This window comes from Orbicella faveolata, unplaced genomic scaffold (assembly GCF_042242905.1).
Source record: "Orbicella faveolata isolate gen_17 unplaced genomic scaffold, um_ofav_v1 contig_24, whole genome shotgun sequence".
NCBI lineage: Eukaryota > Metazoa > Cnidaria > Anthozoa > Scleractinia > Merulinidae > Orbicella > Orbicella faveolata.
The window spans coordinates 22331773-22349701 of NW_028301552.1; the positions used below are offsets into that span (position 1 = coordinate 22331773).

At 37.9% G+C, this 17929-nt stretch overlaps 3 protein-coding genes across 4 annotated transcripts; 1 reads left to right on the forward strand and 2 right to left on the reverse strand.

The window, feature by feature from the left end:
- Positions 1-543: 543 nt before the first annotated feature.
- Positions 544-8111, reverse strand: LOC110057654 (uncharacterized). Its single transcript, XM_020764278.2, has 4 exons — positions 7882-8111; positions 5426-5502; positions 2133-2579; positions 544-1480 (listed from the first exon to the last, which is right to left on the reverse strand). Exons 1-4 carry the CDS (start codon positions 7934-7936, stop codon positions 1400-1402), a joined length of 660 nt encoding a protein of 219 aa, XP_020619937.1. The 5' UTR covers positions 7937-8111; the 3' UTR covers positions 544-1399.
- Positions 8112-8149: 38 nt separating this feature from the next.
- LOC110057762 (uncharacterized) lies at positions 8150-13982 on the forward strand. The gene is made up of 4 exons (XM_020764385.2): positions 8150-8541; positions 10112-10234; positions 10822-10918; positions 12806-13982. The coding sequence occupies exons 1-4, from the start codon at positions 8210-8212 to the stop codon at positions 12899-12901; spliced, it is 648 nt and encodes a 215-aa protein (XP_020620044.2). The 5' UTR covers positions 8150-8209; the 3' UTR covers positions 12902-13982.
- A 478-nt stretch (positions 13983-14460) lies between these two features.
- On the reverse strand, positions 14461-17886 carry LOC110057957 (transmembrane protein 179-like). Of its 2 annotated transcripts, none has more exons than XM_089292785.1 (3): positions 17546-17886; positions 16194-16389; positions 14461-15341 (listed from the first exon to the last, which is right to left on the reverse strand). In XM_089292785.1, the coding sequence occupies exons 1-3, from the start codon at positions 17833-17835 to the stop codon at positions 15150-15152; spliced, it is 678 nt and encodes a 225-aa protein (XP_089148911.1). In that variant the 5' UTR covers positions 17836-17886; the 3' UTR covers positions 14461-15149. The 2 variants fall into 2 exon arrangements, with proteins under 2 accessions (XP_089148911.1, XP_089148910.1); XM_089292784.1 differs by having other exon boundaries at positions 15199-15341; positions 16255-16389.
- Between the last annotated feature and the right edge of the window lie 43 nt (positions 17887-17929).

Consider the following 17929-nt stretch of genomic DNA (forward strand, 5'->3'; position numbering starts at 1 on the left):
CTTTTTTTTTTGGCGCAATCCATTGGTCCTAAGGGCTCACCACTCTGGGGAGAAGGGGGTGGGGGTGGGAATCCCATATAAAAAGGGATGGGGTTGCTTGTCAGAAATTAGGAACCCCTAAGAGGCACCAAGATCCTGTTTTGTGGGTGTGGCTTGATATTTTTTTCACCCCCCAAACGGTACCAATAATTTTATTCAAACACAACACATATTATATACCATTATTTAATATTTTTTTGGCTCAATACCCTAAAAAGTACTGCAAAAGCTTCCGATGAGGACCGTTTGAGGCTGGACACCCTAAGAGGTACCAAAACCGCATTAACCCCTTAAGGGTACGACGAGCAACCCCGCTGTTTTTATATGGGAGTCCACCCCGTTGTGGCATGGTTTGTGTCTCGGTGACCCCTAGAGCTGTCAGCTGGAATCTAGTACTACTGGTAGGGTTACCCATGCCGAACAGGTCAAAGGGTAGAAACCATAGGAAGAGTGATCCCCTGGTCCTCCGGGCTGGGGGTTGGGCTGATAAACAACTACAGTAAATAACTGAATTAATACTTTATTATTTTTATTTTTCCTTCTATGAAGTTTTACAAACAATACCCTAAAATAAGAGCTTGGTGAAGAACTGTAATTCAACTTGCTTTCATATAATAATTGATACATGTCACAAGCCATAGCTATTGAGACTATAGAATTTTCATTGCTATATCCTGGTGAAGCCCACTACTGTAAAAATCAATGTTGCTTTGAATGATTTCAATTTTTCATAAACTGACCTTGATAATAACCATCTCCAGTTCTGCAGAATTAAGAGTAAGGACTCTGGAAATTACTACTCCTGTTTCAATCTTTAAAAATGCCTTATTTTAACACCAGTAGATAAAAGGTAGCAACAGCATTTTAAATGGGATATGAGAGAAAATGAAGGGCATGAAAATACAAGCTTATAAAAATATAAGCTACTCAAGGCATCCACAGGTAGCTAGCTTAAGAGGTAGCTGAGAGGCATCTGTCTCAGTCTACAGTCAACATATACCTGACTGTAGTTAAATATAAAATATGATTTTATATTAATATTACATATAACTTATTGATATCTACTAAACTGGGAGAGGCTGATTTGTATTGATAAAAGCACACCTGACAAATAGTTACAACTCATTAATAAATAGATGCAAAATGAACACGTTGTCATTTTTTGTTGTGTAGCAGTAAACAAAAAACAAAACAAAACAAACTCTGCACAGTTTTCAAAGTAGTCCATGCATGTAGGATACAGTGTACTTCAAAATCAAGGGAAAAAAAGGAATGCATGTGACATGAACAAGAATCCATGAGTGTTAAATGATGTACATGTAGATTGGATACTAATGCCATGAGGTTGGTCATTGCTGGACTAGTCAACTACGAGATCAAGCATTTCAACTTCCTCAAACTGTGACTTTATTTCAGCAACCCAGTCCTCATCTTCTGTATCCTAGAAGAGTGATCAATAGACTAACAGTGTTAAATCTAAGGAAGGGGAAACACGAGTGGGATTAAGTGAACAAACTGGGGTCAAAACATTGGGTTCATGAGCATGAAACTATGCCACTTTCCACCCTGGGCCTTCAGGATTGTCAAAAGTACAGTTAAGCTAATCCAGGATTAGCATGAATTTTGAAAGCAATTTTATATAATTATATCAAATTTAATATCTCCTTGGTGAGGTTTCACGTTTTTTTGTCCTCCAGTTTTGACATCCACTTTAGAATCTCAGTCTTTACATCTCACATCGGCAATGATTAAGTCAGTTGTATTCAAGAGAAAATAAAATCTTGATCATGAATCTGTTAATCATGAATCAGTGATCGTTGACCTTTTTAGGTGACAGCTGAGTTCCGCTATTAAACCTGGGATAAAATATGTGTAACATCCCTTCCCTTCCACTCTAGAGAAGGTCACTTCAGGCTTATAAGAACAGTCAGAGTTACAGGCAGCAGTGAAGTGTCACCTGGCTTCCCTGATCATTTTGATTGGCACACACTATTTGTCCACTCAGTGGAATTTATTCTAAGTGTAATAATTTTTGCATCTACTGATTACTTTAATGCAATGCAGTAGTAAAGAATTAAAAGTAAACATCTCACCAAAATTTTGGTTGTTTTCCTCTTCTTCATCTTCTTACTAGGTTTTTCAATTGGCACATCAAACACCCTAAGATCAGCTTTCCTCTTTGCAGGTGATATAGAGGTTACAGATGATGTGAGTGAAACAGACCCAGGGGAACCAGGAACATACTGAGATGCCATCATAGGTTCTCCTACAGGGGAAAATTGCAAAGGCGAAGCCAATTCATCAAACCCATAACATGAACTGTAGAGGCCTCTGTTTGGCTGCAGGTTTGGTGTAGAATGTTCTCCACGTAATGACAGCAAGCCAGACTGCTGAAGTTGTCTTTCTAAAGGAATGTTCTGGTCAACAATCATAGATGTTAAAACACCAGTCTCAGGTTCAGAATCTGCATCATATGGGTCTCCATCTCTTTTCTGAATCAAACACTTTGACTTGCTTGGGGTACATGTATTTTCTTTATCCTGAAAGACATAAAATCCAAATAAATTACATAATTGTGACCCTATTTTGGAAAAGGTGGTTTAAGGTGAATTGTCAAAATGGCGTTTAAACGCCTTAAAACGAAAGTGTTTAAACCCATTTAAACGCTTTGGATACATGTTTAAACACTATTTCTGCGCGTTTAAACACTATTTCTACGCGTTTAAACACCAGTGCAAAATTTTCTCTGTTTAATACTCCGATAATTATGTTGTGGTTAGTTTACGAAGCTTTTTTCGAATGAAATTTGCTCATAAATTAGAGGTACTGTTGTGTTGGATTGTGACGAGCGATGTTTCCGATTAAATTAAATTTTCTTCGATTGCGGCTGGAAGAAAGTGAACAGATTTGCAACTATATATGGTTCGTGTTTGTGTTTGACAAATTTGATCTGCATTCGAGACGTTGGTTGCAATTGAAAAAGACATTACAAGCTCATTCTCGTCAAGATTTTTAAATTAAGGAAAAGCTAAAGAAAGAGATAAGCAATAACAAACGTGTTTTAGTCTAAGGTTGCCAATTCCTTGATTCTATTTTGTAAACATACCACTTAAGATGAGTCCTTTTCATCTCAGGTATCCAAAAAGAGAGGTATATATGTATATATGCAGCAAACATTTGTAACGGGCAGACTTCGCCTTCGTCGCGTACATGTGCACTGTAATTTGACGCGAACGTATCGAGAGTGTGTGCGAACGATGACGAACCCGATTTCTGTCTCAACAATCGCCCATTTTTCGAGGGGAAAATGCAAGTTTCTCAATTCACGCCGAAGTTTTCCACAATTCTTTTGCGAATGCAACCACCTAAAACTGCACATTTTTGAGTAAAAGCTATTGGCAACTGAACGGAAAAGAATGGACGGGGAGAATTGGGGCGATAATTGAATTAATCCCGGCTTTTATTACGTCTTCTGTAAGAAGCTTAAGCGAGAATAATTTTGTGAATATAGGAGAAACTTTTTGCGTGGTGTATGAAATGCGTATTTTTATTTTCCACAAATTGTGAAAGGAACTTTCTAATTTTCCTGAAACGTGATTTAGCCACCCTGTTTACAACCGTCTTCGATGACCGCGCCGAAACAATTAGCGATTTCCTGGGCGTTTATTTCATGCCGCTCGCAAACGCGAAGACACATTCTTCTTATGTGAGATATTAACCGTGGGAACAGGCAAATTTCATTGGCTAGTCGATTAGTATGACCAATTATTCAATCTGTTGAGTTTGCTTGGAGCAAAAGAACAACATACAATGTAGTAACTGAGAGACAGCAATGCAATGACACACGGGTAGCCGATCCAAATCAACCTTGATGGATACAGAGTTTGTTTTCCTGTGCTGACAGCTTGCAACGCTGCATGAAATAGTAAACTTCTTTCAAATAGAAAAAACTGTGCTTCTCCTTTGCATTACAAAAATTATGCTGTGAATTACAGTTTCGGCCCTCTGTTTAACAGGGGAGAAGATTGAAATGTAGTTAATACTTGAAACTCGAGACACTCATCTGTCGCCGCGCATGAATTGAATCGATCACACGGAGAAACGGCCGTCTCCGCGTGATGCAAATACTTCACAAGACAACCAAAGAAAGACACAAACACACAGGTAAATCATTTAGTGTTATGCCATAAATATGAACAGGCTAATTAAAGCACGGAGGTTCCCTGTGATATCGCAAAATGAAAGTCACACTCGTTCCTGCGTGTTGCAGAATTGTAGCAGATTGTACCAGATTGTACCTACGTGCAAATATTTTCGACAAGAAAATTAGCAACACATTTCTTTTCGTAAATTGGATGAAGTTACGTTGGCGTATTCTCGGAAATGGTAATGTGAAGTGTATTGTGTATTGTCGCTGAAGACTCATGCATTTGGCTCACTGTATAGACCATAACTTACGTTACATTTTTAGTACGATATGAAGAAGAGTTCATATCATTATTTTGTATTTTCACCAAAACAATAAGTTTCCACTTTGACTGAGAATGATGGCGAAAATAAGTTTTACATACCATCCAGTAAACCAGCTTGGCATAATAATTCTAATAACGCCATGATTTCAAAAGGCGGGGAAACGATAATGCTGAATAATCTGTCATAACAACTTTACTGTTAAATAAATTATTGCGTTTAAACGCTCATTTAAAGAAAACATTCGCCTAAGGAAAAACGCGTTAAAACATTTTGTAAACGGGTTTAAACGTTTTTTTAGCCCGTTTAAACGGTGTTTAAATGCGTTTTGGTCTGAAATGTGAATAAACGCGTTTTTCTCTTTTCACCTTTAACCACTTTTTCCAAAATAGGGTCACAATTATATAATGGGTATTAAACATTACTGGTAGGCTAGTGACTGTCTCTTGCTCTTACTTAGAGTCAGCACTAAAATAATACAGGGCTCGAAAAAAGTGCCGTCTGGTCATGCGGGACAAGTAGATTCTCCTTCTGGGAAAGTACTTTTTCATTCGCACTTGCCCAATGGGCAAGAGATAAGGCAAGTCATCTGCCAACTAAATCATTAAAAGAGCAAAGACTTGCCCAGGGCAAGCAAAATTTGAGAGATACTTGTCCTAAGGACAAGCTGGAATTCAAGTTTTTTTCAAGCCCTGTAAATATATAATTATGTACATTTACGTACTACATGTATTTTACATCTTTTAAATGGATGAACTTTACCATGTCACCAGTCATGGGAAAGCAGAGTGATGTGCTAATTTATATAGTCTATATCATGCAAAATGAGTTTCAAATCTTTGGTAGGACAACCCTCTCTTAAACAGCTGTATTGATGTTAAATATGACATTACGACAACAGAGCTGATTTACGTACCAGTCTTGTTCTTGAAAGGTGTTGTGCAACTTCATGTGTTTCACTGAGTTTTCCTGATTCTGAAGATTCTGTGTCCTCTGTCAGAAAGGGTGATGGTAATTAATATGACATTTGTATGTAAATCAGACAAAGGATCAATTTCAAAGATCTGACCGATAAGGTGAAAGTGTCATTTAGCATATGGTGTGATAAATGATGAACCTCTCCAGGGCTACCTCTTCACAAAAGTCAGTGGTTGATTTTCTTGAACAGGCACCTATCCATATCATTTATTTAAAACCTTTCTACTACAAGCAAATCTCTAACTAAAGATAAAAAGACAAAGTTAATGCTTGGGCTAACTTGCCCCATGTAATGTCCAAGTTTATAATCTAGATTCAATCACACATACTGTATGTACTAGTAACTTAATGGACAACCCCTGGATATGATTCTTGTTCCATCCTTTTTCCAGTTGTTACCCTAATGGTTGTGTCAGTTTGCAGTCTTCACAAAGTTGCTCTACCATGGGACTTGCAAAAATATATAAGGGGGAAGGGGAGTGGATATTTAATGGAAAGGCCCAATGGGTATTAGGTTTGCCACAAGTTAATTTGGATGTTTGAACCGGGCCTTAAAAATTAAAACCTTGCAGATATATTTTATTGCCTTTTTCCACTCAATGTTTCTCTCCCAAATATTTGGAACTCAAGGAAACATGATTGCAGAATGAGCTACATTATATAAAACATGTGTATGACTGGGAAGCATTTGTTTGTGCTTCTATATGGCACAAAAAAAATTACATGCGCAATAATTTCAATACTTAGATTGCAGAAATATTCAGTAGATCTTTAATAATCTGCATGTTGTTATGTTTCCAAATGCAAGCTTATACTACCATTGCTTGAATCTAAGTGTGAACTCGTGATGCCGAAATATGCTCTAATTGGGTATCAAACATGGCACGACTGGTCATCAAACATTTGAAGTTTAGCAGACTGTGACGTGAACTTTTGCACAAAAATTTCAGCATATGAAATAGCAGAAAGATTGGGCATTGAAGATTTCTTCAGAGAAATTGACTTTCGCGAAAGTAGTTTCATTCCTAGTCTAACGATGAAATATTGGCGGGAGCAAGACTTTCAGCACAAAAGTTCACTTTGCAGTCTGCTAAACTTCAAATGTTTGATGACCAATCATGTCATGTTTGACATCCAATAAGAGCACGAGAGCATGTTTTGGTATCACGTGTTCACGCTTAGATGCAAGCAACGGTAATAGATCGTTTTCACTGTCATGCAATAAAAAAATAAATCAAAAACCATCCAGTGGAAAAAGCTATGAAATTATGATGTTATAGAAGATAACTAAATAAGACACTTCTCCAAGTTTTAGGCCTGTGCGTTTACCCAAACTTCAGATATTCGTCGAAATGTTTCGCAGATATTTACAGAGCCCAGTATGAAAACGCCATGTTGGTGTACCTCTGTGGTACACCAATATGGCGGCCGGAAAATAGTGTAAACATCTGGAACTTACTTTGGCTATCTAGGCAACTGATTATCAGTACTGATCAAACAAGCATTTGCATAAGCACTTTTCATAATGCTCTAACTTCTAAAAAGGCTCAAAATCATGGGATAAATATACATTTTTCGACAAACTCGATCATAACCTTGTGTCATGCACCTCCATGACCCTGAAATTCAAAATGCTCTGGATTCCAAACGAAGCACGTTATTGAGCTGTAAAATTGTAAACAGATATAAATATACTGTCTCTTATGCCTGAGGAGGATAAAAACTTTGTTGGCTCTTTAGTTTTGGGTTTTAGGAAGTGACGACGTCACGTGAAAACCATCTATAGCTTAGGGACTGTTTACAAGGAGGGAGGGTTACCCTAGCAAGCGGGTTAACCCTAGCTGCAGGGCAAAAGATAGCCTGAGTTTACAAGCAAAATTTCACACTGGTAAGGTAACCCTACAGCCCAGGGCAACTTAATGCCCGGTGACACTCAAAGGGTCTGGAAACAAGTAGAAAGTTAACCCCGGGTAGGCGGGTTAACCGTACTTGGAGTGTTTACAAGGGTTCAGTTTACCTCTCTGCAAGGGTAGCCCTAGCATGCAGATAGGGTAACCCGCCTACCCGGGTAACCCTGGCTGCCTTGTAAACACGACCCACAAAAAAGTGGAAATGTGTGAGTGCTAGGGCCGGCAACCCGCTTGCTAGGGTAACCAGCTTGCTAGGATAACTCCCTTGTAAACAGGCCCTTAATTAAAACGACAGTGGAAGTGTGGAATCCCGCACTCTCTGCTGTCAATGACTTACAAAATATGAATGAAGTTGTTTTTTGCGTTACAAAAAGCTGGAAACAACGAATTTGCTGAAAATACAACTCAAGGCTGGTATAATGTCAATTGAATGCCTAAAGTTACTTGTCGACGAAAGCAAATAAAATATGGCGACGAAACTCACCTTGTTCCTCAACGTGTTTAGCCTTGGTTTTTTTCTTTTTCTTTACAGGAGGCATTTTCTCAATATTATGCAGAGGCAATGTCGATATCTGAGCACGAAAAACTGAAGATTTACCCCATTTTTAAACGTTCATTTCACTATGAAAATCGCAACAAGCCAGACAACGTTGACTTCGAAAAACGCGCCTCGCGTCTGACAATAAGTAGAATCCAGTTCTCCCTCTCGTTTATACTTTCTTTGATACTTTTGGGACACTACATATCCCATACATGACGAACACACCAATTTGTTTCGTGGAGCACCTGAGCTAAGTTACCAGGCCGAGGCGATGAAAAAAATGTATGGCAAAAAACACGACTCTTGGATTCGCAAAATGGTTTTGAACATCGCAGGTTTCTCGAGCCATACATATCATTTCCGTATTAGTGAGATTATTCTCTTGATTGTTGCAATAGTTTTGGAGATCGCGTCATCTTTGTGTCTAAACAGTGTCAAGACTATCTGTGCCGGTCAATGTCTCCTTTTCGCTAAGTTGTTCGAAAGAGCACGGATTCTGCAAGGATCTGACACAACTTGGTGCTTTTTGCCGTTGTTTTTGAACTTTATTGCTGTTTCAAGTTCGTTGCTTCTACTCAGGTTTATAAGCGGGGGAAGAACTAGGTTAGTATATATACTATATCTGATCGTGTTCGTCACAAAAATCACCGCAAGGCGCTACTTTGATTGTTCGGATTTCAAGACGTTTTGGACCTTGTGTGCTGAAGGCATTTGTCGGTCGATTTCGGTCGATACTCGGTCGTCAGATGCCTTAAGTACACAAGTTCCGAAATTTTGACGTTGGGTGACACTTAATTCTGATTTGCCCGTGATTTGTTCCAATGCCTCGGCTAGTTTAATTTGTGTCATTGTCTAGAAAACAGACGTTTGTACGTATACTTGGGAGGAAAAATCATAAAATGAAATTGTTTTACTGCACGCAGCGTAGAAAATCTCAGAGTAGTGGATAACGAGTCAACAGTGAAGAAATACAATCTTGGCCAGTTAAAATTGAGGTCAACCCTGACGTCCCCGTCTCCCGATCCCCCATATTAATTATTTCACTGATGGAAAATGGTGTGTTGGTTGTAGCACAAAATCATGACTGATTTGGGGGATAGGAGGGGTGGATTTATTTTTTGTTTTATTTTATTCCAACCAAGAATGTAGTTCCCAAGGGCTTTATTTATCTTGATATACCTCTTCACTGTGGTATTAAGTGCATCTCAATCTGGCGAGTGCCATTATTCTATGATTTTTGGAAATGTTCTAGATGATGTACCCTAATAGGCCATTTGTATTCTTGGTATTTGACTGGAACTAGCTTGCAATGGAAGCTTTTGCGGGGGAATGTCATTAAAACAAGATAAATGTTGTTTGCATTTGAAAAGATTCCCTGCATTAGCCTCAGTTGCAAGCTAGTTCCAGTCTAATTATACTTAGTATCACCCAACTAGTAGACTAATGCAAATCCTGCATTTTAATTGGCTACGCTAGTAGAGGACTTTTAGTAATAGTCCTCGAGTAGTGAAATTGGCGCAATCGAGCGTGATGCTTTCTTTCGTTTTATTCCCAAACAAATATTTCTTCAACTTGCATTTGCTAACTTTATCATTGCCTTTTCTGTCCGACTAGTTGGGTGATACTAAAACAATTAGACCCTTCGCCCTCAAGGGCCACGGGTCTAATTGTTAATTAGAATACCAATATGACCTATTACTGATGATCAATATTCCATAACCTTAACACGTGATAGAATGACCTACATGCCCATGAAGGTCACCTTTAAGCAATTCTTGCTAACTCAGTGCTTCCTACTGGTAAGTTGGATACCGAAAGTTTGCAATGACAGGCTAATTACATCGGTTTTCCTCAAGGCTGTGGTCTAGAACCGCTTAGGTGTCACTTTTGTGTTTGGGCGACTGGAGAAACTTACTTTTTTCAGTTAAGCTTAAGAACAGGCCACCCAGGATTTCATGGTTTTTCAAGGTTCTCACATCACTGTGGAAATTTAAATACAGCAAGAAATGTCCTTTGTTGTCATTTCATCTTTTCCGGCATGTTTCGATGCTGTGTATATCTGTTGTCAGAATTTTACATGACAGCTTGCCATCATTTTAGTTCCATCTATATGTATTTAAGTGGCTTTAGCTTTTTCATGGGTTTATTTGTGGTGTCTGTTTTTTATCTCTAGGTCACATTTCAGTTGCATCCAGGCTCTCAGTCTGGTGTCACTTTCTGCATTTCTGGTATTTCTTGCATCTGGGATAATTTCCTCTGGATTTCTTACATTTTGCGACTCTTTTGTCATAAACAGGTATTTTTACAGAGTTACATCATTCTATTGTTCAAGGGTTTTATTGAGGGCTGGGCACCGGGCAAATTGACCAACTTTGAGGATGATTTTGCTCGCCTTGTTTGAGCATGTAGAGGAAAGTTTCTCTTATAACAAACGTCAGTTCAAAACATTTTGCCAACCTGTGAAAACCAGTTACCCTCCTGCTGAAAATGTTATTGAAACCACTGTATGTTACCACTGGTAATGGTATACAGTAACACATACTTAAGTGATCTATTGTTGTACTGTGCATGCCACTGGATGTCTCTTACCTCTAATTCCTGCATGTGGAGCATACCAGCCTTATTAAATAAGTTCATTTGGATGATAGCTCAAGGCTGAGCCTAGGCACATGATCAAACACAAAGGCATGTGTGATAAGACTGTGTGATAGTACAAGAAAGTTGGGAGAAATTAAAGAACTGTTTTTTTTTTCTACTTTAATTTGAATTCCTTGAAACCATAATGTTCTCCTCATCAGAGTAAACACTACAATTCTCTGGAAAATAAACTTGTTTCCCCTGGGGCGAGTTTTAATTTGTCAGTTGTTCTTGTTGTGGTTGTAGATGTAATCATGGTCATTTTAAGGCAATGGACTGGAGGAATTTCACTCCAAAATACAGTGACTGTGGTAATGCCTATCTTCTACTACAATCAGCACAGGTAAATAAAAGAGATACAGCTAAAGCTCTCTTTGCAACCACTCTTGTAAGCAACCAGCTCTAGCTACGACCACTTTTGTGAAACTCCATTTGAACTGTCTTTGTAATGAAAAGCTCTTCTAAGCAACTGTTCCTGTAAGCGACCACAACCACTTTTGGAATTACCCAACTGGACTTTACCTTTGTTTTTAAAGTGTCTATGAACTGAAAAATAATTGGTATTTATTTGAAAGGCTTTTCAGAATAGGGAAGCATAGGCATATGGGCACCTTCGGGCTTGGGGGGGGGGGGGGGGGGGGTAGTGGTGACCTTATTGCCTGAAAAAAATAACACAATGCCTGAAAGCGTGAGTGTTGTTCAAAGGCACTCAAATTGCGGTAAAAACAAAAACATTTACAATTCTCACGTCTAATGAAACTGTTATCATTTCAAAAATAGTTATTTTGAAACCTCGTATGTACTCTATGACCTCCATTACCAGCCTAGTAAAATCAGAAACTTATAAAAGAAACAGTTGTTTTGGTTTCCGATGGATTCGATACATAACAAACTGAAGGGAATTTGATACAATACCGGCAGTCTGAATTTCCACATTTAGAATTGCCAAGCAACATTAATGTTTTTGTTTTGTACTGGACAATTTGCTCCACTGTGAGGCTCATCTGACTTCCTTTCAAATTGGGCTTAATGTTTCAGAAAAGAAGGTCAGCATATTTAGCTAGCGGAAAAAGTTCCGAGACCTCCTTTTTGGTTCCATTTTATTTCTTTTGTGATGTACATTTCTGGTGCCAAGTTTGAAGAACACAGTGCTCCAATATTTCTAGAGATATTCTTTATTTAAATATTTTACTGTTTTAGCTGCACAACTGATGACATCATCACTTTGATTCCTAATTTGCATAATACAAAAACGTCAATATCTCTAAAAGGAAAACAGATATTCCAAAAAGGAAAATGCTATTCCTCTGTATTTTTCAGTTCATGGGCACTTTATTGTCACTTAGCTCTTGTAAGTGACAACTCAGAAAATCTTGTGATGTAGATCAACTCATTATTGCACTTTGTCTAGTATTTAGATTTGGGGTTATTTTGGTCTAAGAAGTTGAATGTTTAATTTAGCCAAGTCTATATCAGACATAGACACTCATTAAACATTTCTTTATGAATTATTAATAAGTTTCTGAAGCTCTCATAAGTAACCACTCACTATTGTTTTACCATGCTGTCACTTGTGAGAGCTCATTCTTGTAAGCGACCAGCTCTACTTACAACCACTTTTTCGAATTTCCAAGGTTGGATGATTATGCATGTGTGATGAGATTGTGTGATTGTACTAGAAAGTTGGTAAATAGTTAATAGAGGGGATTGGTTATGAAACCCGACAAAGTTGTGGTATGTTTTTGTGTGCTTTTTTGGTCTTGACCATGCACAAAACAAAATAGTTGTTTAACTACTCCATACTGAGGAACTAACCAATAGAAACATGTTGGTTACGTAATCCATGCATAGTGTATGAACGCAAAACAAAAGATTGTGTATGGTCGTGGACCTTCCAACATAAATCTTGGCATCTTTGTTTGCTACTTTGATGTTTGCTGGGCTTCATAACCAGTGCCCTCTATTAACTATGGTTGGTAGAAATTAAAGATCTGATTTCTTTCTGCTTTAAGTTGGATTACTTCAAACCATTAAGCTGAGCGCTATTTAGGCTAACCATAGTGCCATTTCATCATTTCGCCATTTTGCGATTTAAACACACCCCAGTAATAGTATTTCCCCAGGATTAGATGCTACTGCTGTCATCCATTGAGCATATACGCCGGCACCTTTCCCCATCAATTGATTTTTTCGGCTTTACTAATCATTGTTTTGGGTTTGTCTTTATTAGTGGTGTAGTTGGTTTGCCTTTGCCCTGCTGTTTATTTTGTGCATGACTCATGCTACACGATTATTCTTTGGATTACAAGGAAGCTCATCTTCATGACAACATGCCTTACACATGTAGGAAAACTGTTTATAACATAAAACATAATTATTTGTGAAGTACAAGGCAAGTCAAGGTTATTTTTGATTATAAATCATTAATCTTGGGCACGTTGGCATGCGGTGAAAAAAGTTCTATGGCTGGTACCTTAAGGTACCCAGTAAGAGGACACTGAATGATGTTGGTGATCCTGATGACGTAGAGGACAATAACGATGATGATGATGAATAAATGTTACACTGCTAAGAAGTTCTCATTATTTTGCATTAGGTATAATGTTAAGTAAACATATGACTGTCAAGAACATTGATCAAATGTAAGTGCCATTGGCATTTAATCAAAAATAACTGTAGATAATAGGATAATTGTCCAAAAAGCATTATGTAATCATTGCCTAATGATGTACGTTTTATTATTTAACAAGAGAATCACATTTACGTGATCTACAGACTTAACGTGTATAACAAGACTATGATGTACATGTAGTTTTAAGAAGGTTTTTCATAGCACTCGTCATTGATTTTTGTCTTCCTTTGATTCTGATCGCGAAAACATCAGACAGGGAAAAAAGCCAGTCAAAATCTTTCATTCAAAACTAAAAATAAATTTCGACCTCAACATGATTAGATGCAAAATTATTGTCAAAGTAGTAGTATTTATCTCTTTTAAAAGTTATAAAATTTCTGTTTTAAATGCATCATGGTAACCAGGAGTTTCAGTAAGGGCCAGGCACCATGCAAATTGACCTGCTATAAGCACGATCTTGTCTGTCTGGTTTGACAATCTGTGGAAAGTTGTTCTTATAAAGAAGTTCAGTTCAAAAATCTTTACTTGCCTGTGAAAACTAGCTGCTTTCCTGCTGGAATTGATGAACCCCCTGATGGTAACAGCCAAAAGTCAAACCTGTATTAGCAAGCACTTTGGGAGGGTTTGAATATAGTTTGAAATATCATATGGGGCCAATTGCATGGGGTGTTTGCTTGAGATAAGATTATTTTATTAAATTTAATAAATAAAATATAATATTTAATGGAAAGTAGTATTATGATAATATATCAACAATATTTTCTTGCTGATGTAATTTTGTGTGGTTATTTTTTTGTACTTTATACATGTAGTTAACACAAATACAAAATTAATACAACAATAACTATTAAATAGCATTAATACTGAACTTTGTTCTAAATGGTAATATTATTCGCCACTTTAGAAACAAGAAGAAATCTGGGGCAAGTCCCAGCTTGCAGTCTCTTGTGAGATCATTACTGAGGACAATAAAGCTTCTTGCCACTTGCGCCAGCTTTCTTCACCTTGCTGATAATAGTGTTATTATCAATATAGTAAATGGTTTGAACCGAGGAGTATCAGTAGTTCGTATAGTGTGATCGTCCAGGTGAGGGTAGTTCTGAAAGGAACTGTTGTTGGTAAATGACATTTTGACAACCTGAGCAGAAGTCATCTTCAGAGTCAAGTGAATAGTGTTTGTCAGTCGATGATGTTATGAAACTGGTCCGTTGAATGTGATTGGTCAGTTTGGCCATGATGGTATTGGCTGAAAGACTCGTGTAAAGTTTGTCATCAGTCATTGGTCAGTTTCGATCCGTCTATTGTTAGTCAATTTGACTAACAATAGACGGATATCAATAACTTACAATAGACGGACCAAAATTCGGACCAATTTGACTAACAATAGATGGATCAAAACCGACCAACAACTCATGACAAACTTTACACGAGTCTTTCAGCCAATGCCATCATGGCTAAACTGACCAATCACGTTCAACGGACCAGTTTTATAACATCGACTGACAAACACTATTCACTTGACTCTGAAGATGGCTTCTGTTCAGGTTGTCGAAACATCAGTCGCCAACAACAGGTCTTTTCAGAACTACACTCACCCAGACAATTACGCTATATAATAATAATAATAATAATAATAATAATAATAATAATAATAATAATAATAATAATAATAATAATAATAAAGATCTTTCAACAGGGAGCCCACTTCACATACATGTGGTTTTCAGTGAGGCCCTGCAAAAATAAAATTGCAAAAGCTAAAGAAATAGTACATTAAAAATCTACTAAAAATCAAAAGATTGGGTTTATTACGAAGAATTAAGTGTTTTCTTCCAAGGAACATCAGGGAACTTTTTGTTAAGACAAAAAGATACGATCTATTACTATTACACTATACGATCTATTACTATCAAAATTTAAGTTAATATTAATTTTAAAGTAATCACAGGTATCTTGATCCCTGCTCACTCTTGATTTCATAAACAGGGATTTCTTGTATTGGTACTGGGTATACCATTCTGCCATCTGTGACATAGTATTGTGCTGCCCTTGCTTGCAATAGATGTCGCTTAAAATTTCTTCCTGAGAGAATGACTATGATAAACCAAATCACTACAGCACAAAATGAGGGAACCTAGGGGAAAAGGGCACCTGAACATGTAAGAAACAATTATCATTGCAAGTGGGTCAATTTTGTTTTAAGGCTGGTTTTCACTAGTGGTGGAGTCAGAGTCGGAGTCGTAGTCAGAGACGTAAGAGCGCTTATGACCTAGTGAGAATCAAAAATAGGAGTCATAAGGGGGGTCATAAGTTCAATGGAATTGGGGTTGGAAGAATAAGAACGTTTCCCATTTCTTCCAATTCTGTGTGCGACTCTGTTGCCTATGATCCAGTGAAAACTATAGATTATTGGAGTCAGAATTAATTCCAGCTGAGCTTCCCTAATGTGGGGTGGGAGGGGGGATGATGGGTAACTCTGCAATGAACTATCATTCTATCCAGGGATGAGTAGAAATACTCCTAGTTGCTTCATGCTGCAGAAACTAGAGATCTCCACTGGCCTTATGGGCCACTTGGCTTCTATGCAGACTTAAATTTTTATCTCCCCATTATCTTGGGGAGGGGTGGGGGGGGGTGTCCCTCCACCTTTTCTACAATTATAATGGTATCTAAAGGGCAATTATGCATTTTGAAATGATTATGGAAGAAGCTAATCATTGAATCATTGCAGAAAATTGGTATACTATTTACTACTGACAATGATTATTACAATTACCGTAAAGTAATTAATCTATCGTCCTACTCCTTTACATATTAATTAAGCCTTACTGGCTTCTCTGGACTAATCTTTGCCTTTAAATATATACATTGATGTGTTGTTTTTATATTTATAATGGCAAATTAAAATAAAACAAGAAACAAGAATTGTCAGCAATGGTACCAGTAATGATCATTATAACATGAATAACAACAGTATATTTCGTACATTCCAATAAATACGAAAATAATATAATAACAGCCAATTACTAAATTGATGCTGCACACACCTCTCTACATTCCCATTGTTAGTTACTGAGCTGCACCACTCTGTAAAGCCAATCACAATGAAGATGGTACACACCAAACAGTTGATCCATGCAATGGCTGACAGAATGCAAGTAGTAAATTTGAAGTACACCACTCTAGATTGAGGTAGAAGAACTTATGAACATTGTGTTGTTGCAGAAAATTTTGTATAACCTTCCTGAACAACCCTCTAGACCTCCAAAAGTTCAAGGTTTTAAACTGCATCTCTAAAAGCTCTGGCTTGTGAACGTGGCTTAGGATGTGAAGACATCTGACCTTTGCAACTGCCACACTCCCCGACCCTTCCCTTCCCATCCATCTAGAAATTCCAGCTGAGCTTCTCCATATGGAATTTTTGCAGGTTTTGCTCAACTGGTTTTTAAACGCAAGCTCTTAGCATAGTTCAGAGTAGGGGGTATGGGTCTAAGAGTAAACTGGTGGGTAATTAAATAAACAAATTATCCTCTATTTGGCACAAAAATATGCTCAAATATTTGTCTGCAGATATTTTCTCTCCTGAGAAGCGAACAGCTTTCAAAGAGCTCAGCCTGAGGAAAACTGCGAGCTCTGAGGAAGAGAGACATGGATTATAAATAAGGGTTATTGACCAAGCATGAGGTCAGATGACTGGATATTGGCCAAGTTATTTTTTTTGTGTGTTTATGGACCAAGACAAAAAAGAACGAGGCCAATATCCAGCAGTCCTGACTGAACAAGTTTGGTCAATAAAAGATTTCTCATATGGCTTTTGGGAAAATTTTTCTTGCGGGTCACAGCAATTAGTCCCAAGAGGGCAGAATAGCTCCATCTTGCCTGCTCAGGTAGCTATAGCCAATCACAGTGCAGGATTTGGTTCATCTTGCCCCCTCACGGAGCTAGCCATATGATAAATAATACATTCCCAGGAGATATTTCTGTGCTCCATTGTTACCAGTAGTCTCCTCCCCACCCGTTTTTTGGGGGAGCGTTGCGTGACATCCCCAAAAACGGCTGCGGAGGCCGAGGAGACGATTGTTACCAGGGACTGATTCTCGTCTTGTTGCTCATTACAGTACAGTTTGATGTAGAGCCATTTTTTGTGTCAAAATGTGACGCAGAATTTAGATGCTGATTTTTATTGGAAAAAGCATGTTTCTTTCATTGATAAGAAATGAGGAATTCCAATGCGTGCATAAGTGCATGCCCGCAGTGTACAGTACACTAACTTGGCATCTAGAAGACTTACACGATCATTGATAATCATTAATTGAGCTTATTCAATTAACAGCTTACCTTGGACTATCGGTGTCTACACTACAGCACCATTTAAAAAATCCCAACAAAGCTGCTAAAGCAGCATTTGTCAAAGACGAGTAAAACGTGAAGGTGCAGTACCCGTGATTACCAGCTAACACAGTGTTCGTTAGAACATCAAGCTCGCCAAAAAGTAAACAATGACCTTTTAAGTTAGATTCGTTGATTTTAAGCGGAACTGATATGCAACATCCGGCGGCCAGAGCTGCAACATAAAGGAAATTTTCATACACTTCACCTCGATTCATTCTCTGACAGAGAAAATGCATTTAAAGTTCATAACTGTCAATCGTGCTCACTCGTGGAGACGTCGGTATGCAAACTATTTGGAGAATGTGCCCGCTTCTGGTTCGGATGTTCCCG

Coding starts and splice junctions, on each gene's coding strand:
- LOC110057654 (XM_020764278.2), bottom strand. CDS start 7,936: ATGCCTCCTGTAAAGAAAAAGAAAAAAACCAAGGCTAAACACGTTGAG. Junction 5,503..7,881: donor TAAACACGTTGAGGAACAAG/GTGAGTTTCGTC, acceptor CCTTTCTGACAG/AGGACACAGAATCTTCAGAA. Junction 2,580..5,425: donor ACCTTTCAAGAACAAGACTG/GTACGTAAATCA, acceptor TATGTCTTTCAG/GATAAAGAAAATACATGTAC.
- LOC110057762 (XM_020764385.2), top strand. CDS start 8,210: ATGAAAAAAATGTATGGCAAAAAACACGACTCTTGGATTCGCAAAATG. Junction 10,235..10,821: donor GACTCTTTTGTCATAAACAG/GTATTTTTACAG, acceptor TTGTGGTTGTAG/ATGTAATCATGGTCATTTTA. Junction 10,919..12,805: donor TTCTACTACAATCAGCACAG/GTAAATAAAAGA, acceptor TGTCTTTATTAG/TGGTGTAGTTGGTTTGCCTT.
- LOC110057957 (XM_089292785.1), bottom strand. CDS start 17,835: ATGCATTTTCTCTGTCAGAGAATGAATCGAGGTGAAGTGTATGAAAAT. Junction 16,390..17,545: donor GTAGACACCGATAGTCCAAG/GTAAGCTGTTAA, acceptor ACCTCAATCTAG/AGTGGTGTACTTCAAATTTA. Junction 15,342..16,193: donor ATTTTCGTATTTATTGGAAT/GTACGAAATATA, acceptor CTTTTCCCCTAG/GTTCCCTCATTTTGTGCTGT.